This window comes from Haplochromis burtoni, unplaced genomic scaffold (assembly GCF_018398535.1).
Source record: "Haplochromis burtoni strain Fernald_Lab_line unplaced genomic scaffold, NCSU_Asbu1 Contig_610, whole genome shotgun sequence".
Classification (NCBI taxonomy): Eukaryota; Metazoa; Chordata; class Actinopteri; order Cichliformes; family Cichlidae; genus Haplochromis; species Haplochromis burtoni.
In genome coordinates, this window is record NW_024582971.1 from 103,026 (window position 1) to 124,588 (window position 21,563).

The following is a 21,563-nucleotide window of genomic DNA, read 5'->3' on the forward strand; positions in this document are numbered from 1 at the left end:
AATATGGCCAAACTGGTGGCAAGTGGCATCTTGGCAGCTGCACGCTTGACTTTTCTCAGTTCATGGGCAGTTATTTTGCGCCTTGGTTTTTCCACACGCTTCTTGCGACCCTGTTGACTATTTTGAATGAAACGCTTGATTGTTCGATGATCACGCTTCAGAAGCTTTGCAATTTTGAGACTGCTGCATCCCTCTGCAAGATATCTCACTATTTTTGACTTTTCTGAGCCTGTCAAGTCCTTCTTTTGACCCATTTTGCCAAAGGAAAGGACGTTGCCTAATAATTATGCACACCTGATATAGGGTGTTGATGTCATTAGACCACACCCCTTCTCATTACAGAGATGCACATCACCTAATATGCTTAATTGGTAGTAGGCTTTCGAGCCTATACAGCTTGGAGTAAGACAACATGCATGAAGAGGATGATGTGGACAAAATACTCATTTGCCTAATAATTCTGCACTCCCTGTATCAATTCCCCGTTGCAGAGCCAAGATCTCATCCATATTGCGTTCAGTAAACACAGTCTGAGCACTGTCAGATAACATCAGATGATGTCTGCAGCCCCATTTCACTGAAAAGTTAGTTCAGTCCAAAGCAATAAAAGTATTTTTTCATGTTAAACACTCCATCAGTAACAGTACTAACCACTGAGCTATGTTGCAACATTCATGCTTCACAATCATCTGTACAGTAGCAAAAAGTCATGGCGTGTCTGCATAGTCTCCTCAATTATAGGTGACTAATACACATTGAGTCAGCTGCTGAGAGGGTATGTGGGCTCTGTGATAGGCTGGCTTGTGTTTCAGGATGTACTGTTGATTAAAACAGAAGGACTGACAGCAATCTTTGTACCTAAACCACTAAAGCAAAAGGTTAGGTGCAATTTTAGCTCAAGAAACTAACATGAAACTTTAAACCTTATGATAGTTTCCAGAAATGATCATTTAGACCATTTAAGTGTGTAGAAATGATGCTGTGCATTAAAATATTTTAATCATAGTTTTCCTACTTGACTCATACGTGAGAAAGCCAGACAAAAATATCTGAAAGTGTATAGTTCACTGAGAGACTGACCTGCAGTGAAACCAAATGTTTTTATGAAAGCACAAAAGTTTCCATCTACAGTAACTTACCTAAGTCATAATACATGAATTGTCTTTTATGAATCAGTAAATGGTTGAGAATCTTTGCCTTCTCTACTAAAAATAATACAACCATAAGAATCATAAATGCATTTTTTCAAAACAGACATTTGCATATAAAAGAAGAAACAAAACAGCAACAAAAACCCAAAAACTCATTCAACAGTCAACACCTAATATACGTCATAGATAATACATCTTGGCTGTTATTGGCTATTGGCTGCTGAAACTGGTGTTCAACACTTTTTGAAGAGTCTCTGACTAATGAAACAGCCCGATCAAGACTTCCGGGCCAAACCCACAGACCAAAGAAATATAAATACACCTGAGAAGAGAAGAAAAACGAGTGTTAATTCTTCTTGCAAGTGATCAAAGTCCAGTGCATATTTGATATAAGAATCATTCACATAATAACCTTGAAGGGAGTTCAAAATGGTGAATATGTAGATCCCAGCGAGTGAAACGTACGTAGTGCTGGCTAACCCCCAAGGTAACCCCAGCACACAGCTGAGGCCCAGCACTGTGACACAGTCCCTCCATAACCTCTTTCTTTTCTCTTTGTTTATCTCCTTCCAGTCACTGCTGCTTACAAAGCTCATCTTCTTATCATCACTTCTTAATTTCCGCATCTTACACACAACCAGCCCCAGCATGCAGGCGTTGAACACGACCACCAACAAAGGAAAGGCCACAGTAGTGATGTAGCTGACTAGAGGACGCTTTGATTGGAAGTCGCTGCTAATCCAGCACCTGCCCATTATAAAAGATAAAATAAAAAAATACAGTGAGCTCCTTTAACATAACAGCATGTATCTGTGCATAGTCAAAATACCATGCTAATTACATATTTAAAATCAAAACCACTGAGTTTCTTACATTTGTGCTGTTGAATTGCCATTTTTGGTTTCCCTTAGTTGTAGAGTGTACTTTCCATAAACACCTGAAATCCCACAAATTGTTGCGACCAATGTGGGAAAACCTGGACAAGGGAATGATCAATTACCTTTAATTGAATCATTAGATACAAAGACCAAGATAAGATCACTTCATCACTTAATCACTTTAAGCATATTTGCACTGCACAAGACATAATGTGGATTGCACAACACTGGTCACTACATTCTTCACTTCCAGTTAATACTTGTACAGCTGCTGTTATTGTGTATATATTTATTTAGATTTCTTCATACATTCTTATATAGTTCTATATTGTGTATTTTGTTGTACAGTTATTTTATTTTCAACCTTAATTTATATTTTATTCCTTCCTAGTTAAATTTACCCTTTTTAATTTTTCATATTTATTTCCTATCTTATTCATAGCCTTTTCCTTTTTTGTTTTCTTTAGGTCACGAGCAGTTGTCCAAGCATTTCACTACATATCGTACTGTGTATGACTGTGTACGTGACAAATAAAATTTGAATTTGAATTTGATTTGAATGTAACATTTTTTAAAAAAAAATGCAATATCCATTGCAGTTTCTTAAACATAAAATAAAAGATATACGGAGAATGTTAGATTATCACCAGGTTCTGGGCTTCAGTGTAAGAACCTTGCCAGTGTCTGTGTGTGTACGTGTAAAACGCAAACACTGGAATGTGGCTTCTCTTAATTTAATTTATTCAAAAAGAAATTGCTCTACATGAAAAAAATACAAACAAACAAAAAACAATAATATGAGTCTACACAAATCACCAACCTTGAGAAATTTTGAGATTGAGCCCCATCTACATATTCCTCTTATCTCTAAACTGCCAGACTTTGTCAGTTTGTTCAGTTGACTAGAAGCTGAACTGAGAGAGAAAGTGATTTGCAACACAATGGAAACCACAGACTGAAAAAAGTCAATAACATTCAGCAGCTTTAGTAGATAATGTGTGAAAATGTCCCACTATAACTTTTTCTTAATTTAAAGGTGACCGATTCAAACAACAGCCAAAGAGAGCTCAGGATACTCTTGTTTCTGAATTTTTCTTTGTATAATTCTACTTGTTTTTAAGGTTATTTGTCAGTTTTTTGGTTTCTTAGTGTTCTTTATTGTCAGGTCTCAACTGTTATGAGTTTCACCCCCAACTTGTGCTCAGTATTTCCGTTTAGGTAGTTTCTCATTTCTGATAGAAGGATAACAATAGAAGTTAGATTAGATTCAGCTGTCTTGTTACTCTCCTGTTTTCAAATCATTAATTACCTTGCCTATATTAATTGCCCTCAGTCTTGTCTTGGAACTATTGCTTCATTAGTGTTTTTCTTTTCTTTTTTTTTGCCATATTTGACAGAAACAATGTCCCAACAAAACTTCACTAACCCCATCCAACCAGGCAGAGTTTGAGCAGGTATCTCCTGATATAGATGTTAAACACCCGAATGAGCAAAAGGTAGATTTGAAACCCCTCCAGAGCACTCCAGGTCAAGGTGGCCAGCAGAGACCAATGTAGAAAGAGACCAAGAACCAGGCAAATTGAGCTGTCCTCATTTTTCCTCAGCCATTCCCAGAAACTGCACAGCAGGAAGCTGAGGTGGAGGCAGAACATTGCCCCTGTAAGTTGCATGTGCAGACCTGTGGCCTTCTCAGGACACCGCCGACTACAAGAGAAACAAGATTATTTATTTATCACCAGTTTTGCAGACAGTAGACATAATCTGGCATTTTTAGATGTTTAATTTTAAAATCAGTTTCAATATCTGTTCATACTCCATGCTTTTCCATACTTTACACCAATAGAGATTATAACCTTGTTGTTTGTTTATAATGGCTATAAGACTAAATATACAAGATAAAATGTCTTGTCTATGTGTAAGTGAGGCTCGTGGTCCTGTGGATTAAACAATAAAAGACAAAAAACTGAAGCTGGCAGCAGTGATGATAGGGTCTTCACACTTTGTCAAAGTGTGCTACAGCTGAGGCCAACTGTTGCTACTGTCAAGCTATTTCCTGTTGTCACATGAATACCTTACACATTTCTTCATGGTAGTTTCATGAAGGAGTTGCTTGTCCTGTGTAGAACCCACAATGAAAATTTCCTGTACATCTCATGAACATTGAATGGTGTTTACAACTTAAGTACCCAATTTCTTGTTTCTATGCCTATGCAGTAGTTCGTTCATCTGTGACCAACAGACATACAGACGTCCCCACCATGTCATTTTGGCACCGTCACATGCAAGAGCCATTAAATATAAACAATTTAACAACAACTGACATAGGTGTCAGGATTCACAGTGTTTCAAAGCTTTCCAACCCCGTAAAATACTTTAAGGTAAATTGAGATGTGGCCAAAGTTCAATGTAAATTTACAATGAACTAAAGCGAAAGTATCAGCTATAGCTATAGCTGCTGCGCAATACTGACATATAGGTGTGTTGAAACTAGACTGGGGGCTGAAGTGGTTTACTATCAGCAGGGTGCAGTGTCACAAACAACAAGTCAAACTATAGAAGAGAGAACAATAATTTATTTATAAGGAACTAAAACCTACTCTCTGCAAATGGCAAAAACCCAGGCATTTCTTTAGGTTTACAAACTAACTAGGTTTTGCAAAAAGGCATTCATGCAGGGAAGTTCAAACATTATTTTTTAAAAAGTTTCAAAAATTGGAGCAACAACTGAGGTCCTATGAAGCAACATGTGGTGAGAGGCGCTGTAACCTAGCAACATAACATAGTAGGCTTCTCAGAAACAGGCAAGCCATCTACTTAGCCACCAAACACTGTGGTGGGCTTCCTGGCTATTTGTGTGACCTGGGTTTTTGCCACTCAGAATGAAATGCTTGATGCGAAATCTTTCACAATGAATGTCATCTTACGTGTGTGGGACAAGTTAGCTTTGTGATGCTTAATAACTAATGTCTAATCTTTCACAACATAGTAAAAAACAAAACAAAATGTAATTTTTCTATGAAATGAGATGGCAGTAATTCACTTAGTATGAACACATTACTTTAGGTCCTTGATGAAAGGATGAAAAAAATGTCTCGTCTGCTAAACTAAAGAGATATTCTACAATATTTAAATATGACACATCACGGGACATGAGGACACTCACTGTAACCAAATGAAGACAATCAGGCTGATGAATGTGAAGACGACTGAAAGTGCTGATCCAATGTAAGTGATGTAGCTTAGCTTCTCCGCTTCCAAGTTTGTGACAATTCAGGCGTTCAGTAAATACATACAGTGGGGCAAAAAAGTATTTAGTCAGCCACCGATTGTGCAAGTTCCCCCACCTAAAATGATGACAGAGGTCAGTAATTTGCACCAGAGGTACACTTCAACTGTGAGAGACAGAATGTGAAAAAAAAAATCCATGAATCCACATGGTAGGATTTGTAAAGAATTTATTCGTAAATCAGGGTGGAAAATAAGTATTTGGTCAATAACAAAAATACAACTCAATACTTTGTAACATAACCTTTGTTGGCAATAACAGAGGTCAAACGTTTACTATAGGTCTTTACCAGGTTTGCACACACAGTAGCTGGTATTTTGGCCCATTCCTCCATGCAGATCTTCTCGAGAGCAGTGATGTTTTGGGGCTGTCGCCGAGCAACACGGACTTTCAACTCCCGCCACAGATTTTCTATGGGGTTGAGGTCTGGAGACTGGCTAGGCCACTCCAGGACTTTCAAATGCTTCTTACGGAGCCACTCCTTTGTTGCCTGGGCGGTGTGTTTTGGATCATTGTCATGTTGGAAGACCCAGCCTCGTTTCATCTTCAAAGTTCTCACTGATGGAAGGAGGTTTTGGCTCAAAATCTCACGATACATGGCCCCATTCATTCTGTCCTTAACACGGATCAGTCGTCCTGTCCCCTTGGCAGAAAAACAGCCCCATAGCATGATGTTTCCACCCCCATGCTTCACAGTAGGTATGGTGTTCTTGGGATGCAACTCAGTATTCTTCTTCCTCCAAACACGACGAGTTGAGTTTATACCAAAAAGTTCTACTTTGGTTTCATCTGACCACATGACATTCTCCCAATCCTCTGCTGTATCATCCATGTGCTCTCTGGCAAACTTCAGACGGGCCTGGACATGCACTGGCTTCAGCAGCGGAACACGTCTGGCACTGCGGGATTTGATTCCCTGCCGTTGTAGTGTGTTACTGATGGTGACCTTTGTTACTTTGGTCCCAGCTCTCTGCAGGTCATTCACCAGGTCCCCCCGTGTGGTTCTGGGATCTTTGCTCACCGTTCTCATGATCATTTTGACCCCACGGGATGAGATCTTGCGTGGAGCCCCAGATCGTGGGAGATTATCAGTGGTCTTGTATGTCTTCCATTTTCTGATGATTGCTCCCACAGTTGATTTTTTCACACCAAGCTGCTTGCCTATTGTAGATTCACTCTTCCCAGTCTGGTGCAGGTCTACAATACTTTTCCTGGTGTCCTTCGAAAGCTCTTTGGTCTTGGCCATGGCGGAGTTTGGAGTCTGACTGTTTGAGGCTGTGGACAGGTGTCTTTTATACAGATGATGAGTTCAAACAGGTGCCATTCATACAGGTAACGAGTGGGGGACAGAAAAGCTTCTTACAGAAGACGTTACAGGTCTGTGAGAGCCAGAGATTTTCCTTGTTTGAGGTGACCAAATACTTATTTTCCACCCTAATTTACGAATAAATTCTTTACAAATCCTACCATGTGAATTCATGGATTTTTTTTCACATTCTGTCTCTCACAGTTGAAGTGTACCTCTGGTGCAAATTACTGACCTCTGTCATCATTTTAAGTGGGGGAACTTGCACAATCGGTGGCTGACTAAATACTTTTTTGCCCCACTGTATGTACGTATGTAAAAATAAAGGAAGTACCAGTGTGACCAAGAAGCTGGTGTAGACATGCTAAACACTGCAGTTCCTCCAAAAGCAAGTTAATTACTAAGGTTAAAATTGCCATAATGATATTAACAATCAAGTTTACAGCTTAGTACAAAAATAGTTTTGAGGTTCTATAGATAATTTCATCCTATTTATTACAATTGTAATAGAGTTATAATTGTAGTTATAACGAGAGGCTCAAAGTCAGGCATGCGCCAGCTTTGAGTAACATGTTTGCTAGCATAAACAGCTCTGGCTAAATACTGTCAGCTAACCTTTAGATTAGTGATATTATTTAACAAATACTATGTGGTGTGACACAACCCAGCCAAACAATTTGTACTTCAGTTTTAGTGAGAGAATACAAGTATTCCAGTATTTTATTGTTGTTTCGTAAGTCATCAAAAGCAGATATCTGTATCTGTACAATGTACCAATACAGACTATTGATGAAGATTCCTAACATCTGCTGTCCTCTCTTCCACAAGGCGGCTAACACTGAGGCTTCTAAATGCTGATTCCAAAACTAACGAGTGACATATCAGGTTACATCCTGCTTTTATACAATCTATATGTAATGCACTGGTTAGCTCACGCTGGCATTAAAAAATCTATTCCTCTCATTTATTCTGGTATATTTAATTATACAAAATATGTCACCCCTCAAATGCTATACACATGGCATTTTGTCTCCTAATTGATATGCTGTGCCGAGTTACAGCTGCTAAACAATAATAAGACAAAAATAGACAAAAGTTTGATCATTTTCTGTTAAATTATATTACCACAAGAACAGCAAAGAAGCTGAGATGGTCGCAGCTGCAAATAAATTCATCTTCAGTTTTATTGGTTTTGCAGCCTTTAACACTCCAGTAACCTACACAGGAAAAACAATCAGAGCAAGTAAGTGTGCGTCACCTTTTTACTTAGAAATAAAAATACCGAACAATGACATCGATAACAGCACCTGTTCCATTGTCTGATTCCTGCCAAAATACACAAGTTCCATCTGTAATCTGTGAAGACTAAATCAAAATAAGAGGGAAACAGGTTATTCCATTTTCTAAATATGATGTTAGCCCAACTATGTTTGTATTTTTACCTTTTTGTTGTGTTTGAAGAATAACATGATGGGTTGTAAGAGATTTCTGATGATTTCACCATTTTCTGTCATGTTAACTGCCTTCACCGCGAGGACTAATCCTCCGAGCACAGTGCCTTCTCTGCGGTGGAATTGGAATCTACTTTTCTGAGGAGGACTCAGCTGCAATGAGGCAGACACATGACAGTAATGTTAGTGTTGAAAATGGGATTTTTGTTGTGTGTGGGACTGTAGGCTGTAGGTTTATATTATGAAATGGTAATTATGAAAGAGTGAATTTTGGGCCATTTTACAGAGAAAGGCAAAAGTAATGTAAGGAGTAGTATAACGAATTATGTTGCCCTAGATGTAACTAAGTAGCGTACTGCGTTACTTTGAAGAAAAGTATCCTGTGCAATGTGTAATACATTACTTTTTAAAAGACCCCAATTCTGATAACAACAAAGAGGGGAAATAGCTCACAGCATGCAATTCATTTGCATATCTTTGACATGCTGCTTGGAGCTGGTGGTGACTCTCAAAGCAAAGCCCACGAGAACCTAATGAGCATCAATAAGCAATCGAGTGGGTAAAAATGATTGATAATGGAATCAGCATTGCTGAATTCTTATAAGTTTCCATTCCTACTGATGCGTGAGAAAATAATAAAGCCCTCTGAAAAGTGAGAACTCTTAAAGAGAATGCAACAAGGATGCCATGGAAAGATGATTCGTTTTGCAGGGCAGTGTCCTGTTGAGAATCCAAATCCTACAACTTTAGTGCCCTAGCTTGCAAAGCCATAATGGACTTTTGGATGTCGTCATTTTGCCCCTGCTCAGGCTTTTCAAAAGCTGCCATCCTCCATCTGAACTTTCACCTTTGTGTCTCTAACGTCTGGTTTTCTTCCACATCACCTTCTGACAGCTATAAATAAACTTCTACAGCTCTGAGTAAAATCCTCTCTGCCTCACTCAGCCATCATATCATTCTGCAATCAAACAAGACCTGATTTCCACTTCACGGGACAGAGGATATAAAGTAAATAAACAACATTTTTGGAAAAAAAAGTTGATGCAAAATGTTTCTATGAAAGACAATACTTAAATTATGTCTTCTTACTGTATGATGGGACTAAGGTTCTCTCTTAAGGTTCTACTTACCTTAAAATAAGTGCTGTTGATAACAGAAGCCATCACTGTGGTGGCAGCTCCTTTGAAAGCTGAGGATGGGATGTGAATTCTGTGGTGAAATGTAGGGTTCATATCACCCTGAAAAGCACAAACAAGAGCATGAAAAAAAGATCTGAATGCATACATCCTCCACAGTACATCAATACAAATATATATAACACAGGTTATAATTTATAAAAGTTACCTTTGCTTGCACCTTGTTCCTTGTCTCAGGTATTTATAGATCTTTCAAGAAAAGATATTATAAAAACAACAAACTCACCCCCCAAAAATGTGCTCACCTCTAGTGATGAGTTCACGGTTTGACGACTGAAGCCGAATATACGTCTTTTGAGTTCACAGGCTGCAGTTCTTTCCTCATAACACCTGCAAAGATATACTCACTATATAAGTATTCACTGATCTGAAACAAATGGCACAACTAAATCTATGAATATATACTGAAGGTGACGTTTCCATTACAATAATCAGATAATATATTACCTGCAAATATTGATAAACACTACCAGTCAAAAGTTGGGACACACCTTCACATTTACTGGTTTGTTTTAATTTTCACGACTATTTATGTTGCAGATTCTCACTGAAGGCATCAAAACTATAAATGAGCACACATGGCATTATGTAGAAAACCAAAAAGTGTGAAAAAAGTCAATACATGTTTTATATTTTACATTCTTAAAAATAGCCACGCTTTGATTACTGCTTTGCACACTCTTGGCATTCTCTCACTGAGCTTCATGAGGTCGTCACCTGAAATGGTTTTCCAACAGACTTCAAAGAGTTCCCAGAGACGCTGAGCACTTGTTGGCCCTTTTGCTTTACCTCTGCGGTCCATCTCATCCTAAAACATCTCGACTGGGTTTAGATCAGGTGACTGTGGAGGCCAGGTCATCTGGCGCAGCACTCCATCACTTTCATTCTTGGTCAGCCTGGAGGTGTGTTTGGGGTCATTGTCAAGTTGAAAAATAAATGATGGTCCAACTGCAGGATGCTGTGGTAGCTATGCTGATTCAGTGTTCCTTCAGTTTTGAATAAATCCCCAACTGTGTCACCAGCAAAGCACCCCCACACCATTATATCTCTTCTTTTATGCTTCATGGTGAGAACCATGCGTGCAAATACCATCTGTTCATCTTTTCTGCATTGCACAAAGTCACAACGGGTGGAACCAAAGATCTCAAATTTGGACTCATCAGACCAAAGCACAGATTTACACTGGTGAATTTATCCTCAGCAGCAGAGGTAACTCTTGGTCTTCGTTACCTGTGGCAGTCCTCAATTTCATGGCAGCACTCCATGGTTTTCACGACTGCACTTGGACACATTCAGTTTTAGCAATTTCCCGGACTGACTGACCTTCAGTTCTTCAAACAATGATGGACTGCTGTTTCTCTTAGCTGTTTGTTTCTTGCCATCATACGAATTCTAACATATGTTGTGAAACAGGATGTCAGCTGTGTACCAACCTGACTTCTGCATAACACAACTGATGGTCCCATCCCAACTAAGAAGGCAAGAAATTCCACAAATGAACCCTGACAAAGCACACCTGTGAAGTGAAAACCATTTCAGGTGACTACATCATTAAGATCATTAACAGAAGGCCAAGGGTTTGCAGCGCTGTCAACAAAGCAAAGGGTGGCTACTTTGAGGAATTTAAAATATAAGACATATTTACAGTCATTTTGTTCTTTGCTGCATAATTCCATATATCTTGCTTTATATATTTCAATTCAATTCAATAAACTTTATTGATCCCGAAGGTTGGCCCGCAAGGAAATTGGGTATTTGATATCTTCAATATGTATGTACAATGTAAAAAGTAAACAGACTAGTAGTGTATATATGATAAACATAAACATGGATCTACTAAGTTGATCGAACACATTGTTTAATGGAACATGTTCCGAATTCCAAAAGTTCAAGAAAAAAAAAAACCCATGAAGTTCTCTAAAAGCACACAAACCCCATTTTCCTGCATGACAGTCTGGTGATTTAAGCCGCGCACTGACACCAAATGACACTGTCAGCTTTTAGTAACCCATATGGGAAAGAAATAGTAAAAACATATATGATTTACTCATGAAAGTGGCCACTTTCATGAGTAAATCATATATGTTTTTAATAAGTATACAAAATATACAAGTTTCATTACATAATTTTTCAAGGGATCTTATATGTGTTTTCACTCTTGTATGCTTTTCATACAAGTTTCATACAAGACAGATAAAAACTTTATAAGATTTATATATATCTTTTCCATATGGGAAAAGTCAGTGTCATGGTGGCTGTGTGTGGCAGGCAGATTTGGGGACCCAATATGCAGACTCAAAGAGGCGGAAGTAAACTCAAACTTTGCTTTATTGCTGGACAAACAGTGGGTCGACCACCCAGGTACCCTAACAGGCAGTTGGATAGCATCATTTATGACTCTGAAAGGCACTAACACTCTCAGGAGTACTCTTTGGCTACGTCCACACAAGTCCGGATAGATTTGAAAACGGCATTTTTGTCTGAAAATGCTCCGCGTCCACACTAGCGTTTTCAGTCGTTTTCAGAGTTGCGCGTCCACATTGTAACGGCCGAAAACGCTTACGTTCCAGTACTGAGCATGCGTGAAACAAGAAGATTCGACCTGCCTCACTTCTGTCTGCCGTTTATTTAGTTTCAGGCTCTTTGAAATGTTGAGGAAAAGCACCGAGTTTTTTAAATGGACTAACAATGAGGTGGAGTTGTTGCTGCGAGTAACACAAAAGTACAAAGATGCAAACGCGAGTGAGAATTAAATAAGGTCTCTGGAGCATGTACAAACTGATATTAATCTTTAATAAGGCTGTCAAAATTGAGAGCAATAGAAAACAAATGCTCTATAATGCCCTCCGCTATCTTAGTTTAATTGGTCACATGACTGCATCATATGACTAACATGTGTCATCGTTTAGAAAGTCTGCGTTTTTGCTGTCCACACTGTGACGTGAAAGCACCGTTTTCAAATATATGCATGTTCAAGAACTTTTTGAAAACGCTGCGTTTTCCATCAGCGGAAACTCCCAGTGTGGACGGGAGGCCAAAACAGAGAGAAAACGATGCATTTTCAAACGAAAACGTATTAGTGTGGACATAGCCTTTAGCTGAGGCAGATATTTCAAAACACATAAATGATGACAATCTAGATATGAACATGTTGTTCATCTTAATTTCAATAGGTTTAATGTCTGATTCCATAAACAAAATGTATTATGTATATCTGTGTTTCTCGTTTTGACAGTCATGTTAAGTCAAATCCAGCATTTATCCACAGCAAATAGTGTCCACATTAATTCATTCATGTAGTACAACAATGCAACTTATCCAAAGCAGGAGTGTTTAGATGTCCATCATTTAAATTACCGTGTCCAAAAAAGACTACTTTGTGTACAGTGAAGCAGGACATCTTCACACCCTGTCAAAGTGAAGCAAACAGAAAGTGAAGGAATCAGAAAATAACAGTCATACAAGATTTGAAGTTGATACAGTTTTGAAGTCTGAATTCAGAGACAAATGAAAGGCAAGATGTTCGGCTGTTTGGTCAGTACTTACTTAGTGGCTTCTGCGTTTTGAAACTGTTGTTGCCACCTGGTAGTAGAGAAGTGTTTTAAGGGGCTGTTTACAGTTAGTGTTACTCATCTCATAAGCAAACAACTGTAAACATACCAGCAATTACATCGTAAGTTTACTCACCAACAGCTTGGGACATAGAAAAACAGATGATTTTGAAGAGAAAAAGTGTAATCCACATCGTGTCTCACTCGTCCACAAATAGCTCTATGCTGTAAGAGGACCATTCAATGTGCTGCCCTACCAGGTTGAAGTGTGCTTAACCAAGTGAGCTGAGAATTTCACACATTCTTAGCAGAGCTGTGGTTCAGAGGTCAGAGGAGGAAGTGATTCATGGCTAATGTTTTGGTTTTTTTTCAAAGATGTCATGACTGAGCAATTTGAAGCTGCTGGTTTAAATTTCCACTGAAAATTTCATTGTAAACATAGACTGACACACTGTGAAAAAGCATTAGAACATGACTAACCAGCCAAGACCATGATGCCAGACCACATCATGGTCTTTTAGTTTGCTTTAACCAAAGCAAGCTTCAGAGCTTTAACTGGTTTGAAGCTAGTCTTGACCATTTAAAAAAAATTAATTGACAGTTACACAGAAACAAAAAATGTAACTGAATAATGAATATTAGTTTTTTTGAAGAAAAGTGATTAGTCTAATGTTACTGCTTTACATATACACAGATAGGAATACGTTAAACCATAATTGTCAAGAAATGTTGAGAATTATAAGTTATCAAGGAAGTGAAACCTGAACTCGCATCTTGTCATTTTTCTAAAGATGGCAATACATGAAAATAAATCCAGATTTTTGAAGGTATCTGTATTCCAGTATATAGTGTTTGTCTGCAGCTCTATAAGAACCAGACTGTCTGTAACAGTGGACTGAATACCCCATACTCCCAAATCACCCCTTCCGAGGCTTGGCCTTGAACCCACACGCTAACCACAAAAACTAGATGGAGGAATCTGTGCTCTGCCTGGAGTAGTGTTATAACTGTTCAGCCTGGGACACTACAAAGAGGCTTGTGATGAGGATTTGGAGACACAAACTGATATCAACCTCAGTTCCCTTGTCCCAGACTGAAAAAAGTTGTAGGATACCCCATATAGAAAATATTGTCAGCTCCAGGAAAGTGAAACTGGGCACCTAATTCATCGTCCTTGTACGATAGGAAATTGGTTTGGATGATTACAACAGGAATCCTCAACATGCGACTCTCACAGTCTGTTCTCCAAAACCTAAAAGAGGAATTATGGATTTGATCAAGCCTGGGCTCGGGGGGAGCCCGATTGTCCTGGAGGGACGTTCCCTGCCGGATACATGATAGACGGGTGAAAAAACTAGAGGGTCGTGTGCCTGGTAGGACTGTCGATCGAGGACATTGAAGACATCTACTTTTCAGGAACCATGATAACGGGGTTTTTGCTGATCGGAGCTGGCTTGGCCCTGGCTTATTGGAAATTGAAGAAGGCGGAAACAGCTGTTCAAAACCCCACAAGGCTGCCTGCGATGATTGAAACAATGGGACAAGTCGTGAATTCTCAAAATGTGCTCATCGAACGCAGCACGGAACAAAAAAACTCTCTCTCTGATAACAGACTCTGTTTAGACTCTTCGTCCCCATCCCATGTCCCCCATCCTGGATTCCAAACACCTTTGAACACTTATCTCGAAGATGGAGGTCAACACGGTGTGTTGGTGGTTCTTTGTGTCTGGGGGTGGGCGTCCGGGTACACACCGGCTCACTCCTTGGCGGCTGCTTGTCGGGGCCTGGGGCCTGGGGCTCGCTCGGGCCCCTTTGGAGGTGGGGTGCCCCCGGCTTCTCGGCCTGGGGCTCGGTCACTCAGGCACAGCTGGGGGCCGGCGGAGCTCACGGGCGCGTCACTGCAACTCCCCCTGGCTTCTGCTCCGCGGCTGCTGGGCGAGCCCTCATCTGGGACTCTCCTCAGCTCTTACTGGAACAGTGGCGCGGCTGCCCCTCTGTTGGTCTTCCGTGGTCTCTTGTGTTCTGGGGGCCTCTGGATGTCTGGAGTTTTGATCTCCTCCATACCCGCTTCACACCCTGGAGGACGGGGCTGTGGCCCCCCCACACTCCCTAGCAGATCATTACATGGAGAAACCTTTGGAATGCAAGCATGCTGATCCACACATGTATGCACACAGGTGTACACATGGGTATTCACAGACGTGCGCTGTCTATCTTGCGTGCTGCACAATATCGTTTATTATTTAGTAACTATTGATATCTATGACTAGCTAGTTTATTGTGACGGTGCTTTGTTTTCTCTACTATTATGTTGCTCTTTGTTGTTTGCTGTCTCCTCTGTTTGTTTTTTTTTCTTTTTTCTCTCTCTTCCCCCCCCTTCTCACCATCTCTTCTCCCCTTTGGTTTTCTTTCTTTCTCTCCCCCTCTTTCTCTCATTCATTCCCCCTGTCCTATTTATTTAAAAATAAATAAATAAATAAATAAATAAAATAAAATAAAATAAAATAAAATAAAATGACAAAGGATGAACTGAAGCTCTGCCATCACGTAATGTCGCATACTGCTGTTTCTGATGTCATTTAGAAAAAAAAAAAAAAAAAAAAAAAAAAAGAAGAAGATGGAGGTCAGACATCGTGTGTTTGGTTGGAGCGTTCCTTTGTGAGTGCGCAAGTGCCAACCAGCATGCTGCCTGCTGTAACCCATGATTTCCTTCAGGCTTAATAAAGTATTTCTGATTCTGATACAGAGTAACATGTCAAAGATCAAGAAAGCAAGCACTGATAATAGTGTCCCTTAATCATACAATCAGTGTAGAAAAACATCACCTGAAACGCGTTTCTTGGTATATCCTGTGCTAAGCTTAAACAGCGTCACACACAGTTTGATCCAAACAGCATGTAGTATATACTCAGTGATGTTGCGCTACACCAGGCAGTTTCATGAGCTAGGGGTGGGTGATAAACACCTTTATCAGGAGGAGACAGAAGTGCATCAGGGGCCATCCAGGTAAAAAGCAGAGCACGGAGACATGCATGAAATGCATGAGCAATTCATAAGAGTAATGCATAAAAAAGAGGAAGAGTGTCTCCTGTGGTATTGCTGCCACCTGGTGCCACCTGCCACCTGTTTAAACTTCTAATGTCAGGTCATGATGTTGGAGATGATTATTAACAGCCTTGTCTCTTACCAAGTACTGCATTTTAGAAGTTCTTCCGCTCTGTTCTCCTTTTGAAGACTGCTGTAAAGTAAATGTTAAGCTGTGGAAAACCTAACACATAACTGTAACAGTAAATAAAGTAAATACTATTTTATAAGAAAATCGTTGTCAAAAATTTTCAAAATTTGTCAACATTTTAAAGATTTACTTTATCAATATCAGGGAAGAATTGGCAAGATTAAGAAAGAAGGTATTTTAAAATACTCTTAATGAATATCGATCATTCAGAGAGTACTGTAGTTCATTTTTTCTTTAACCTGAACGTTGCTATAAATAATAACTAGTTATAAGTAGGTATAGCATTAGGAGCAATTTATCAGAAGGACCTCAAAGGGTGATGCTTTAGCAATGTCATGCTTATCCTGTTAGGTTGTGAGTTGTCCAAGTCTTGCTAGTGTTAGCCTGTCAGAGTCTCTGTGGAATCACAAACAACATACACTCCCTGACCACACTATTAGGTCATCTAGTATACAATGTAATACATGGAAATGTTATTTGTGTCTTCAAAATGTCATTTTTATTGTCTCTTATTTGCACGGAATCTCTAAAAACAGTAAAAAAAAATACTACACTCACTAGTCACTTTGTTAGGTACACTAGTTCAACAGGTCATTAACGCAAATATCTAAAAAGCAAAACACACAAACAAACTCAATGCATATTGGCATGAAGGAATAGTGAAGATGATGTTCTCATGATTAAATTGTGAAACAGAATGGAGGTGTGAGCATGGTGTGCTCATTGGTGCCAGAAACTGGTGATCTACTGGCATTTTCCAACACTAAGTTCTCTGCAGTTTCCAGAGAATAAGCTGGAAAAAATATCCAGAGAGCATCAGTTCTCTGGAAGAAAATGCCTTGTTGTTGCCAGAGGTCAGAGTAGAATAACTGCACTGCTTCCAACTGATAGGAAGTCAACTCAAAGAGCCACTCATTACAGTCAAGTTATTGATATTTGCTTGAAAGAGGAAACAGAAAATCACAAGAATTTTCTTCAAAATTTCTACATAGTATTTGCACAAAAAGGAAGAAATAACACATCTAAATGTGTATATATTTTTAATTGTTAGTTATACTGAAATATATATCAATAGAAGCCAAACACCTAATATAGGTCATGGATAATGCATTAGTCTTTTCAGTTTCTGCTGTTGAAACTAGTAGTCATCATTTTCTGAGAGGAAGACTCTCTGATTGAGGAGTTATTTTCAGGTTGAGATTTTGACCAGGCCATCGCCACAGACCACAGGAAAATAAATAGACCTGTGAAGAGAGAGACATAGTTTGTCAGTTCTTCTATTAAATGATCAAAGTCCAGTTAATCCTTGACATGATGATCACATACTAACCTTGAAGGGAGTTCAATACGGTGAATATGTAGATCCCAGCGAGTGAAACGTATGTAGTGCTGGCTAACCCCCAAGGTAACCCAAGGACACAGCTGAGGCCCAGCACTGTGACACAGTCCTTCCATAACCTCTTCTTTCTCTCTTTGTTTATCTTCTTCCAGTCACTGCTGCTTCCAAAGCTTCTATCACCCCTTCTTAGTTCCCAAATCTTAAACACCACCAGCCCCAGCATGCAGGCATTGAACACAACCACGAAGAAAGGAAAGGCCACGGTAGTGATGTAGCTGACTATGAGGAGCTTTTGTTCAGACTTGCCGCTTATCCAGCACCTGCTCATTAATAAAGACATAAAAAATGGGTTTGCTTAGAAATAAAATCTCCTGGCTCACTCTAATATTAAGTGATATCAAAGATAGTTTCTTACATGTGTTGTGTTAAATTGCTGTTGCTGTATTTCAGAGTGTATTTGCCATAAACACGTGAAATCCCACAAACAGCTGCAACCAGTGTAGGAAAACCTGAAAACATGGAAGACAGAATTAATGTCAGCTGAATGTTCTTTAGGACAGCGTGAGGCATTATTATCACTGTTTCTCTACTTCTCAATGCTGCTGCAACACTTCAACACAATCCACTTTCATTTAAAGATTTGTGACAGTGTATTGCAGAGCAGCGTCCCACCTAAACGACACTCACCCCATCCAATCAGGCTGAGTTTGAGCAGGTACCTCCTCACATAGATGTTAAAGACCCGGATGAGCAGAAGGTAGAGGTGGAACCCCTCCAGAGCACTCCAGGTCATGGTGGCCAGAAGGGACCAGTGTAAAACCAGACCCAGTACCAGGCAAGATGAGCCGTCCTCTTTTTCCTTCAGTAGTTGGGCCAGGAGGCTGGACAGCAGGAAGGTGAGATGGAGGCAGAACATCGCCACTGTTAGCTGCATGTGCAGACTTATGGATTTCTCAGGATGCCGCCGACTAAAACAGAAACAAAATTATTCTCTTGTTGCCAACTGTGGAGATAGTGGACATTATCTTGCCTTTTTAGATGTGAGATGATGGTAATAACTCCACACTAATGCAGCAGATAAAACTATATGTAAGAAAGGCCATGAGGCTGTAGCCTCACTTCTCTAATGGTCTCTTAACTAGATGTAGCCACAAAGTTCACTTAATACCACACTTTGAGTAGCAGTCGCCTCATTTGCATCATATAATGTTAGAAATGTAACAGAATATGGGTTGAACTGAAATGGGAAAATCAACAAATTCATTAAACAAACAAATTACAAAGACAAACATGACAAAATCACTCTCAGGCAGATATATTAATGTGCACAACATTTCTTTAATTAATTACTTCACAAATTTCATTCACAATCACATGTTTTTTTTTCTACCATTAATATTATTGAGTTTGTTTTCTTAATGTTCAGGGTTTTTTTTATGGCATTTCCAGGCCCTCGTAGCAGTGTTTCTTTGAGGCTACTTGACAGAAGATGTCTCTGGGGAAGTGACTACATTTTGTTTATACCAGTATCAACATGTTGAAAAAAAAAATAGTTCCCAAAATGTAAGCAGCAACTGAGCTTTTGTGACGCAATCTCTGCAACCTCACATGCTCATCAGTCTTTGCAGAAACAACTGTTAGAGGAAACTGTTATAAATGCTCAGATATAGAGACATTTCTTTATATAGGCCACCCTGACGAAACTTAGTAAAAATATCTGTAGTAAAAGTTTTACCCTTTAGTTCATAAGCAGCACAGTAGGGTCTCACAGTATTTGTGTCCTCAGAGGTTTTTGCCACAAACCACACTGAGCTGCTCTCTCCCATCGAATGGCAAATATAAGCAGATTAATACCCACAGCTTGATAATGATCAATTTATTAAACTGTTAGCAGTCGGACGTACCGCCCACGGGACATTGGATGGTTTAGGGGACTAATAGGACTGCTAAGGGGTTAAACATTTTTCCCCCATGACTGTGGGCTGCTAGACTTTCAGAAGAAATGTGATCAGTTATGACAAACTGGTTTTGTGTTCCACCGACTTTGTCACAGCATAACTAAACTGGTTATACTTGTGAAATATATCTGATCTTTCACAACATAGCTTCATTCTTCCATGACATATATTTGCACAAGGAACACTATAATGTGTGGCCATATTATGTGATTTAATTTTTGTACATTGTTTTCAGGTGTAGTTTTGTTACACAAGGGCCTTAATTTTGTGATTTTTGTTGGAGAGCCAACATGTTCTGAGATCCCAAGTTGCGCCACAAGGGGGCACCTCCGCCCTAGTGAGATGGTTTAGTGTAATGCTACTGCTCTTCATCAGATCTAGCAGAGGCTGTCTCATCATTTAATTATTTTATTCAGTTTAGTAAGTAATAAGGCCACATGTGGACCTTATTCCTTACTGTGGCCTTATTGTCCTAAAAACTCCCTGACAAGCCTTCAGTTAATCCAAATGCTGCAGCAAGAGTCCTGACAGGGACTAGAAAGAGAGAGAATATTTCTCCTGTTTTGGCTTCCCTTCATTGGCTTCCTGTTAAATCCAGAATTAAATTCAAAATCCTGCTCCTCACATACAAGGTCCTAAATAATCAGGCCCCATCTTATTTTAAATACCTTGTAGTACCATTTCACCCCATTAGAGCACTCCGCTCTCACACTGCAGGCCTACTTGTTGTTCCTAGAGTATTTAAAAGTAGAATGGGAGGGAGAGCCTTCAGTTTTCAGGTCCCTCTTCTGTGGAACCAGCTTCCAGTTTGGATTCGGGAGACAGACACTATCTCTACTTTTAAGATTAGGCTTCAAACTTTCCTTTTCTAAAGCATATAGTTAGGGCTGGACCAGGTGACCCTGAATCCTCCCTTAGTTATGCTGCAATAGACTGCTAGGCTGCCGGGGGATTCCCATGATGCATTGAGTTTTTCCTTTCCAGTCACCTTTCTCACTCACTATGTGTTAATAGACCTCTCTGCATTGAATCATATCTGTTATTAATCTCTGTCTCTCTTCCACAGCATGTCTTTATCCTGTCTTCCTTCTCTCACCCCAACCGGTTGCAGCAGATGGCCCCGCCCCTCCCTGAGCCTGGTTCTGTCTGAGGTTTCTTCCTGTTAAAAGGGAGTTTTTCCTTCCCACTGTCGCCAAAGTGCTTGCTCATAGGGGGTCATATGATTGTTGGGCTTTTCTCTGTATCTATTATTGTACGATCTACTGTACAATATTAAGCACCTTGAGACGACTGCACTTGTGATTTGGCGCTATATAAATAAAATTTAATTGAACTGAAAAATTGAATATGGTCCACGTAATTAACATGCCAAGTAAAAGTAAAACCTGACGATTAGTTTGTCTCGGTGGGATCTGTATTTGTCTTGGTCTTTGAAATCTGTTACGGTTAAGACAGGAGGAGCTAGCTTAGCTCGCGCATGCTGGAGTTGCGTGTAGCCTTCGGCTTTGTCTTTTTTTAAACTTAAGTCTCCCTCAAAAGTACAACACCGCTCCCGTATATTTGAGTTAGTGAATTCACAGAGACAGTTTGATGTGCTGCCACTGTAACTGACTAAAGTTAGAGAAATAACAACTCTGGTCACTCTGCAATGTTGATGTGGAGATTTTGACTACACAGATAAGGCACTAGTATATGGTACAGTGCAGGAATGTTTGTTTTATTAAACTATGTGTGGGTAAAAAGAGTGGGATTTGTAGCTCTGAGTAACAAACAAGCAATATGGCTGTTTAGATTTTTGTTTATATTATTTATATTATCATTAAGTTTATTCTGATTTTGGGAATGTGAGATAAAGAGCTTCAGACGATTTGTAACCGATTTTGAACACATGAATGTGTATAATTAAAGATCTGACAGAAGCGAGAGAGGAAAACAAACTACCTGTCGTCCATCTCATCATTTACCTGTTTTTTTCAGGACCAGATATAATCTGTTGGCTGCCCTCTCACTAGGGGCGTGTTACAAACACACACACACATATGTGTGTCCCTTTTAAATGTATATATATTTATTTATACTGATACCTCTATATTTATCTTAATATTTATCTAAAAATATCTCAATCTCTACACTTCATTTTATATGAGTGCTAGATGTTTGTTGCATATTTGCTGCTATGACAACTCAATTTCCCTCTGGGATTAATAAATTC

General features: G+C 39.4%; 2 protein-coding genes across 2 annotated transcripts in view; both read right to left on the reverse strand.

Annotated features, from left to right (window-relative positions):
• Positions 1–387: 387 nt before the first annotated feature.
• Positions 388–13,141, reverse strand: LOC102298729 (adhesion G-protein coupled receptor G1). Its single transcript, XM_042214792.1, has 13 exons — positions 12,956–13,141; positions 12,815–12,850; positions 12,626–12,677; positions 9,514–9,598; positions 9,203–9,310; positions 8,064–8,225; positions 7,929–7,986; positions 7,747–7,838; positions 5,193–5,299; positions 3,456–3,733; positions 2,025–2,127; positions 1,564–1,898; positions 388–1,473 (listed from the first exon to the last, which is right to left on the reverse strand). The coding sequence occupies exons 1-13, from the start codon at positions 13,011–13,013 to the stop codon at positions 1,427–1,429; spliced, it is 1,521 nt and encodes a 506-aa protein (XP_042070726.1). The 5' UTR covers positions 13,014–13,141; the 3' UTR covers positions 388–1,426.
• Positions 13,142–16,399: 3,258 nt separating this feature from the next.
• Positions 16,400–21,563, reverse strand: part of LOC106632397 (adhesion G protein-coupled receptor G3) — a gene marked incomplete in the record, with an annotated part of 21,588 nt that continues 16,424 nt past the window's right edge. The window contains 4 exon segments of the mRNA XM_042214787.1: positions 16,400–17,298; positions 17,385–17,713; positions 17,809–17,902; positions 18,081–18,361. Of these exon segments, the coding sequence (XP_042070721.1) occupies positions 17,174–17,298; positions 17,385–17,713; positions 17,809–17,902; positions 18,081–18,361 (829 nt within the window).

What these genes read in the sequence shown, in the direction of transcription:
- LOC102298729 (XM_042214792.1), bottom strand. Translation starts at nt 13,013, where the DNA reads ATGTGGATTACACTTTTTCTCTTCAAAATCATCTGTTTTTCTATGTCC. An exon ending in AGTAGTCTTTTTTGGACACG is followed by an intron (nt 9,599 to 12,625) that starts GTAATTTAAATG and finishes ATATCTTTGCAG; the next exon opens with GTGTTATGAGGAAAGAACTG. An exon ending in CCGTGAACTCATCACTAGAG is followed by an intron (nt 9,311 to 9,513) that starts GTGAGCACATTT and finishes TGTGCTTTTCAG; the next exon opens with GGTGATATGAACCCTACATT.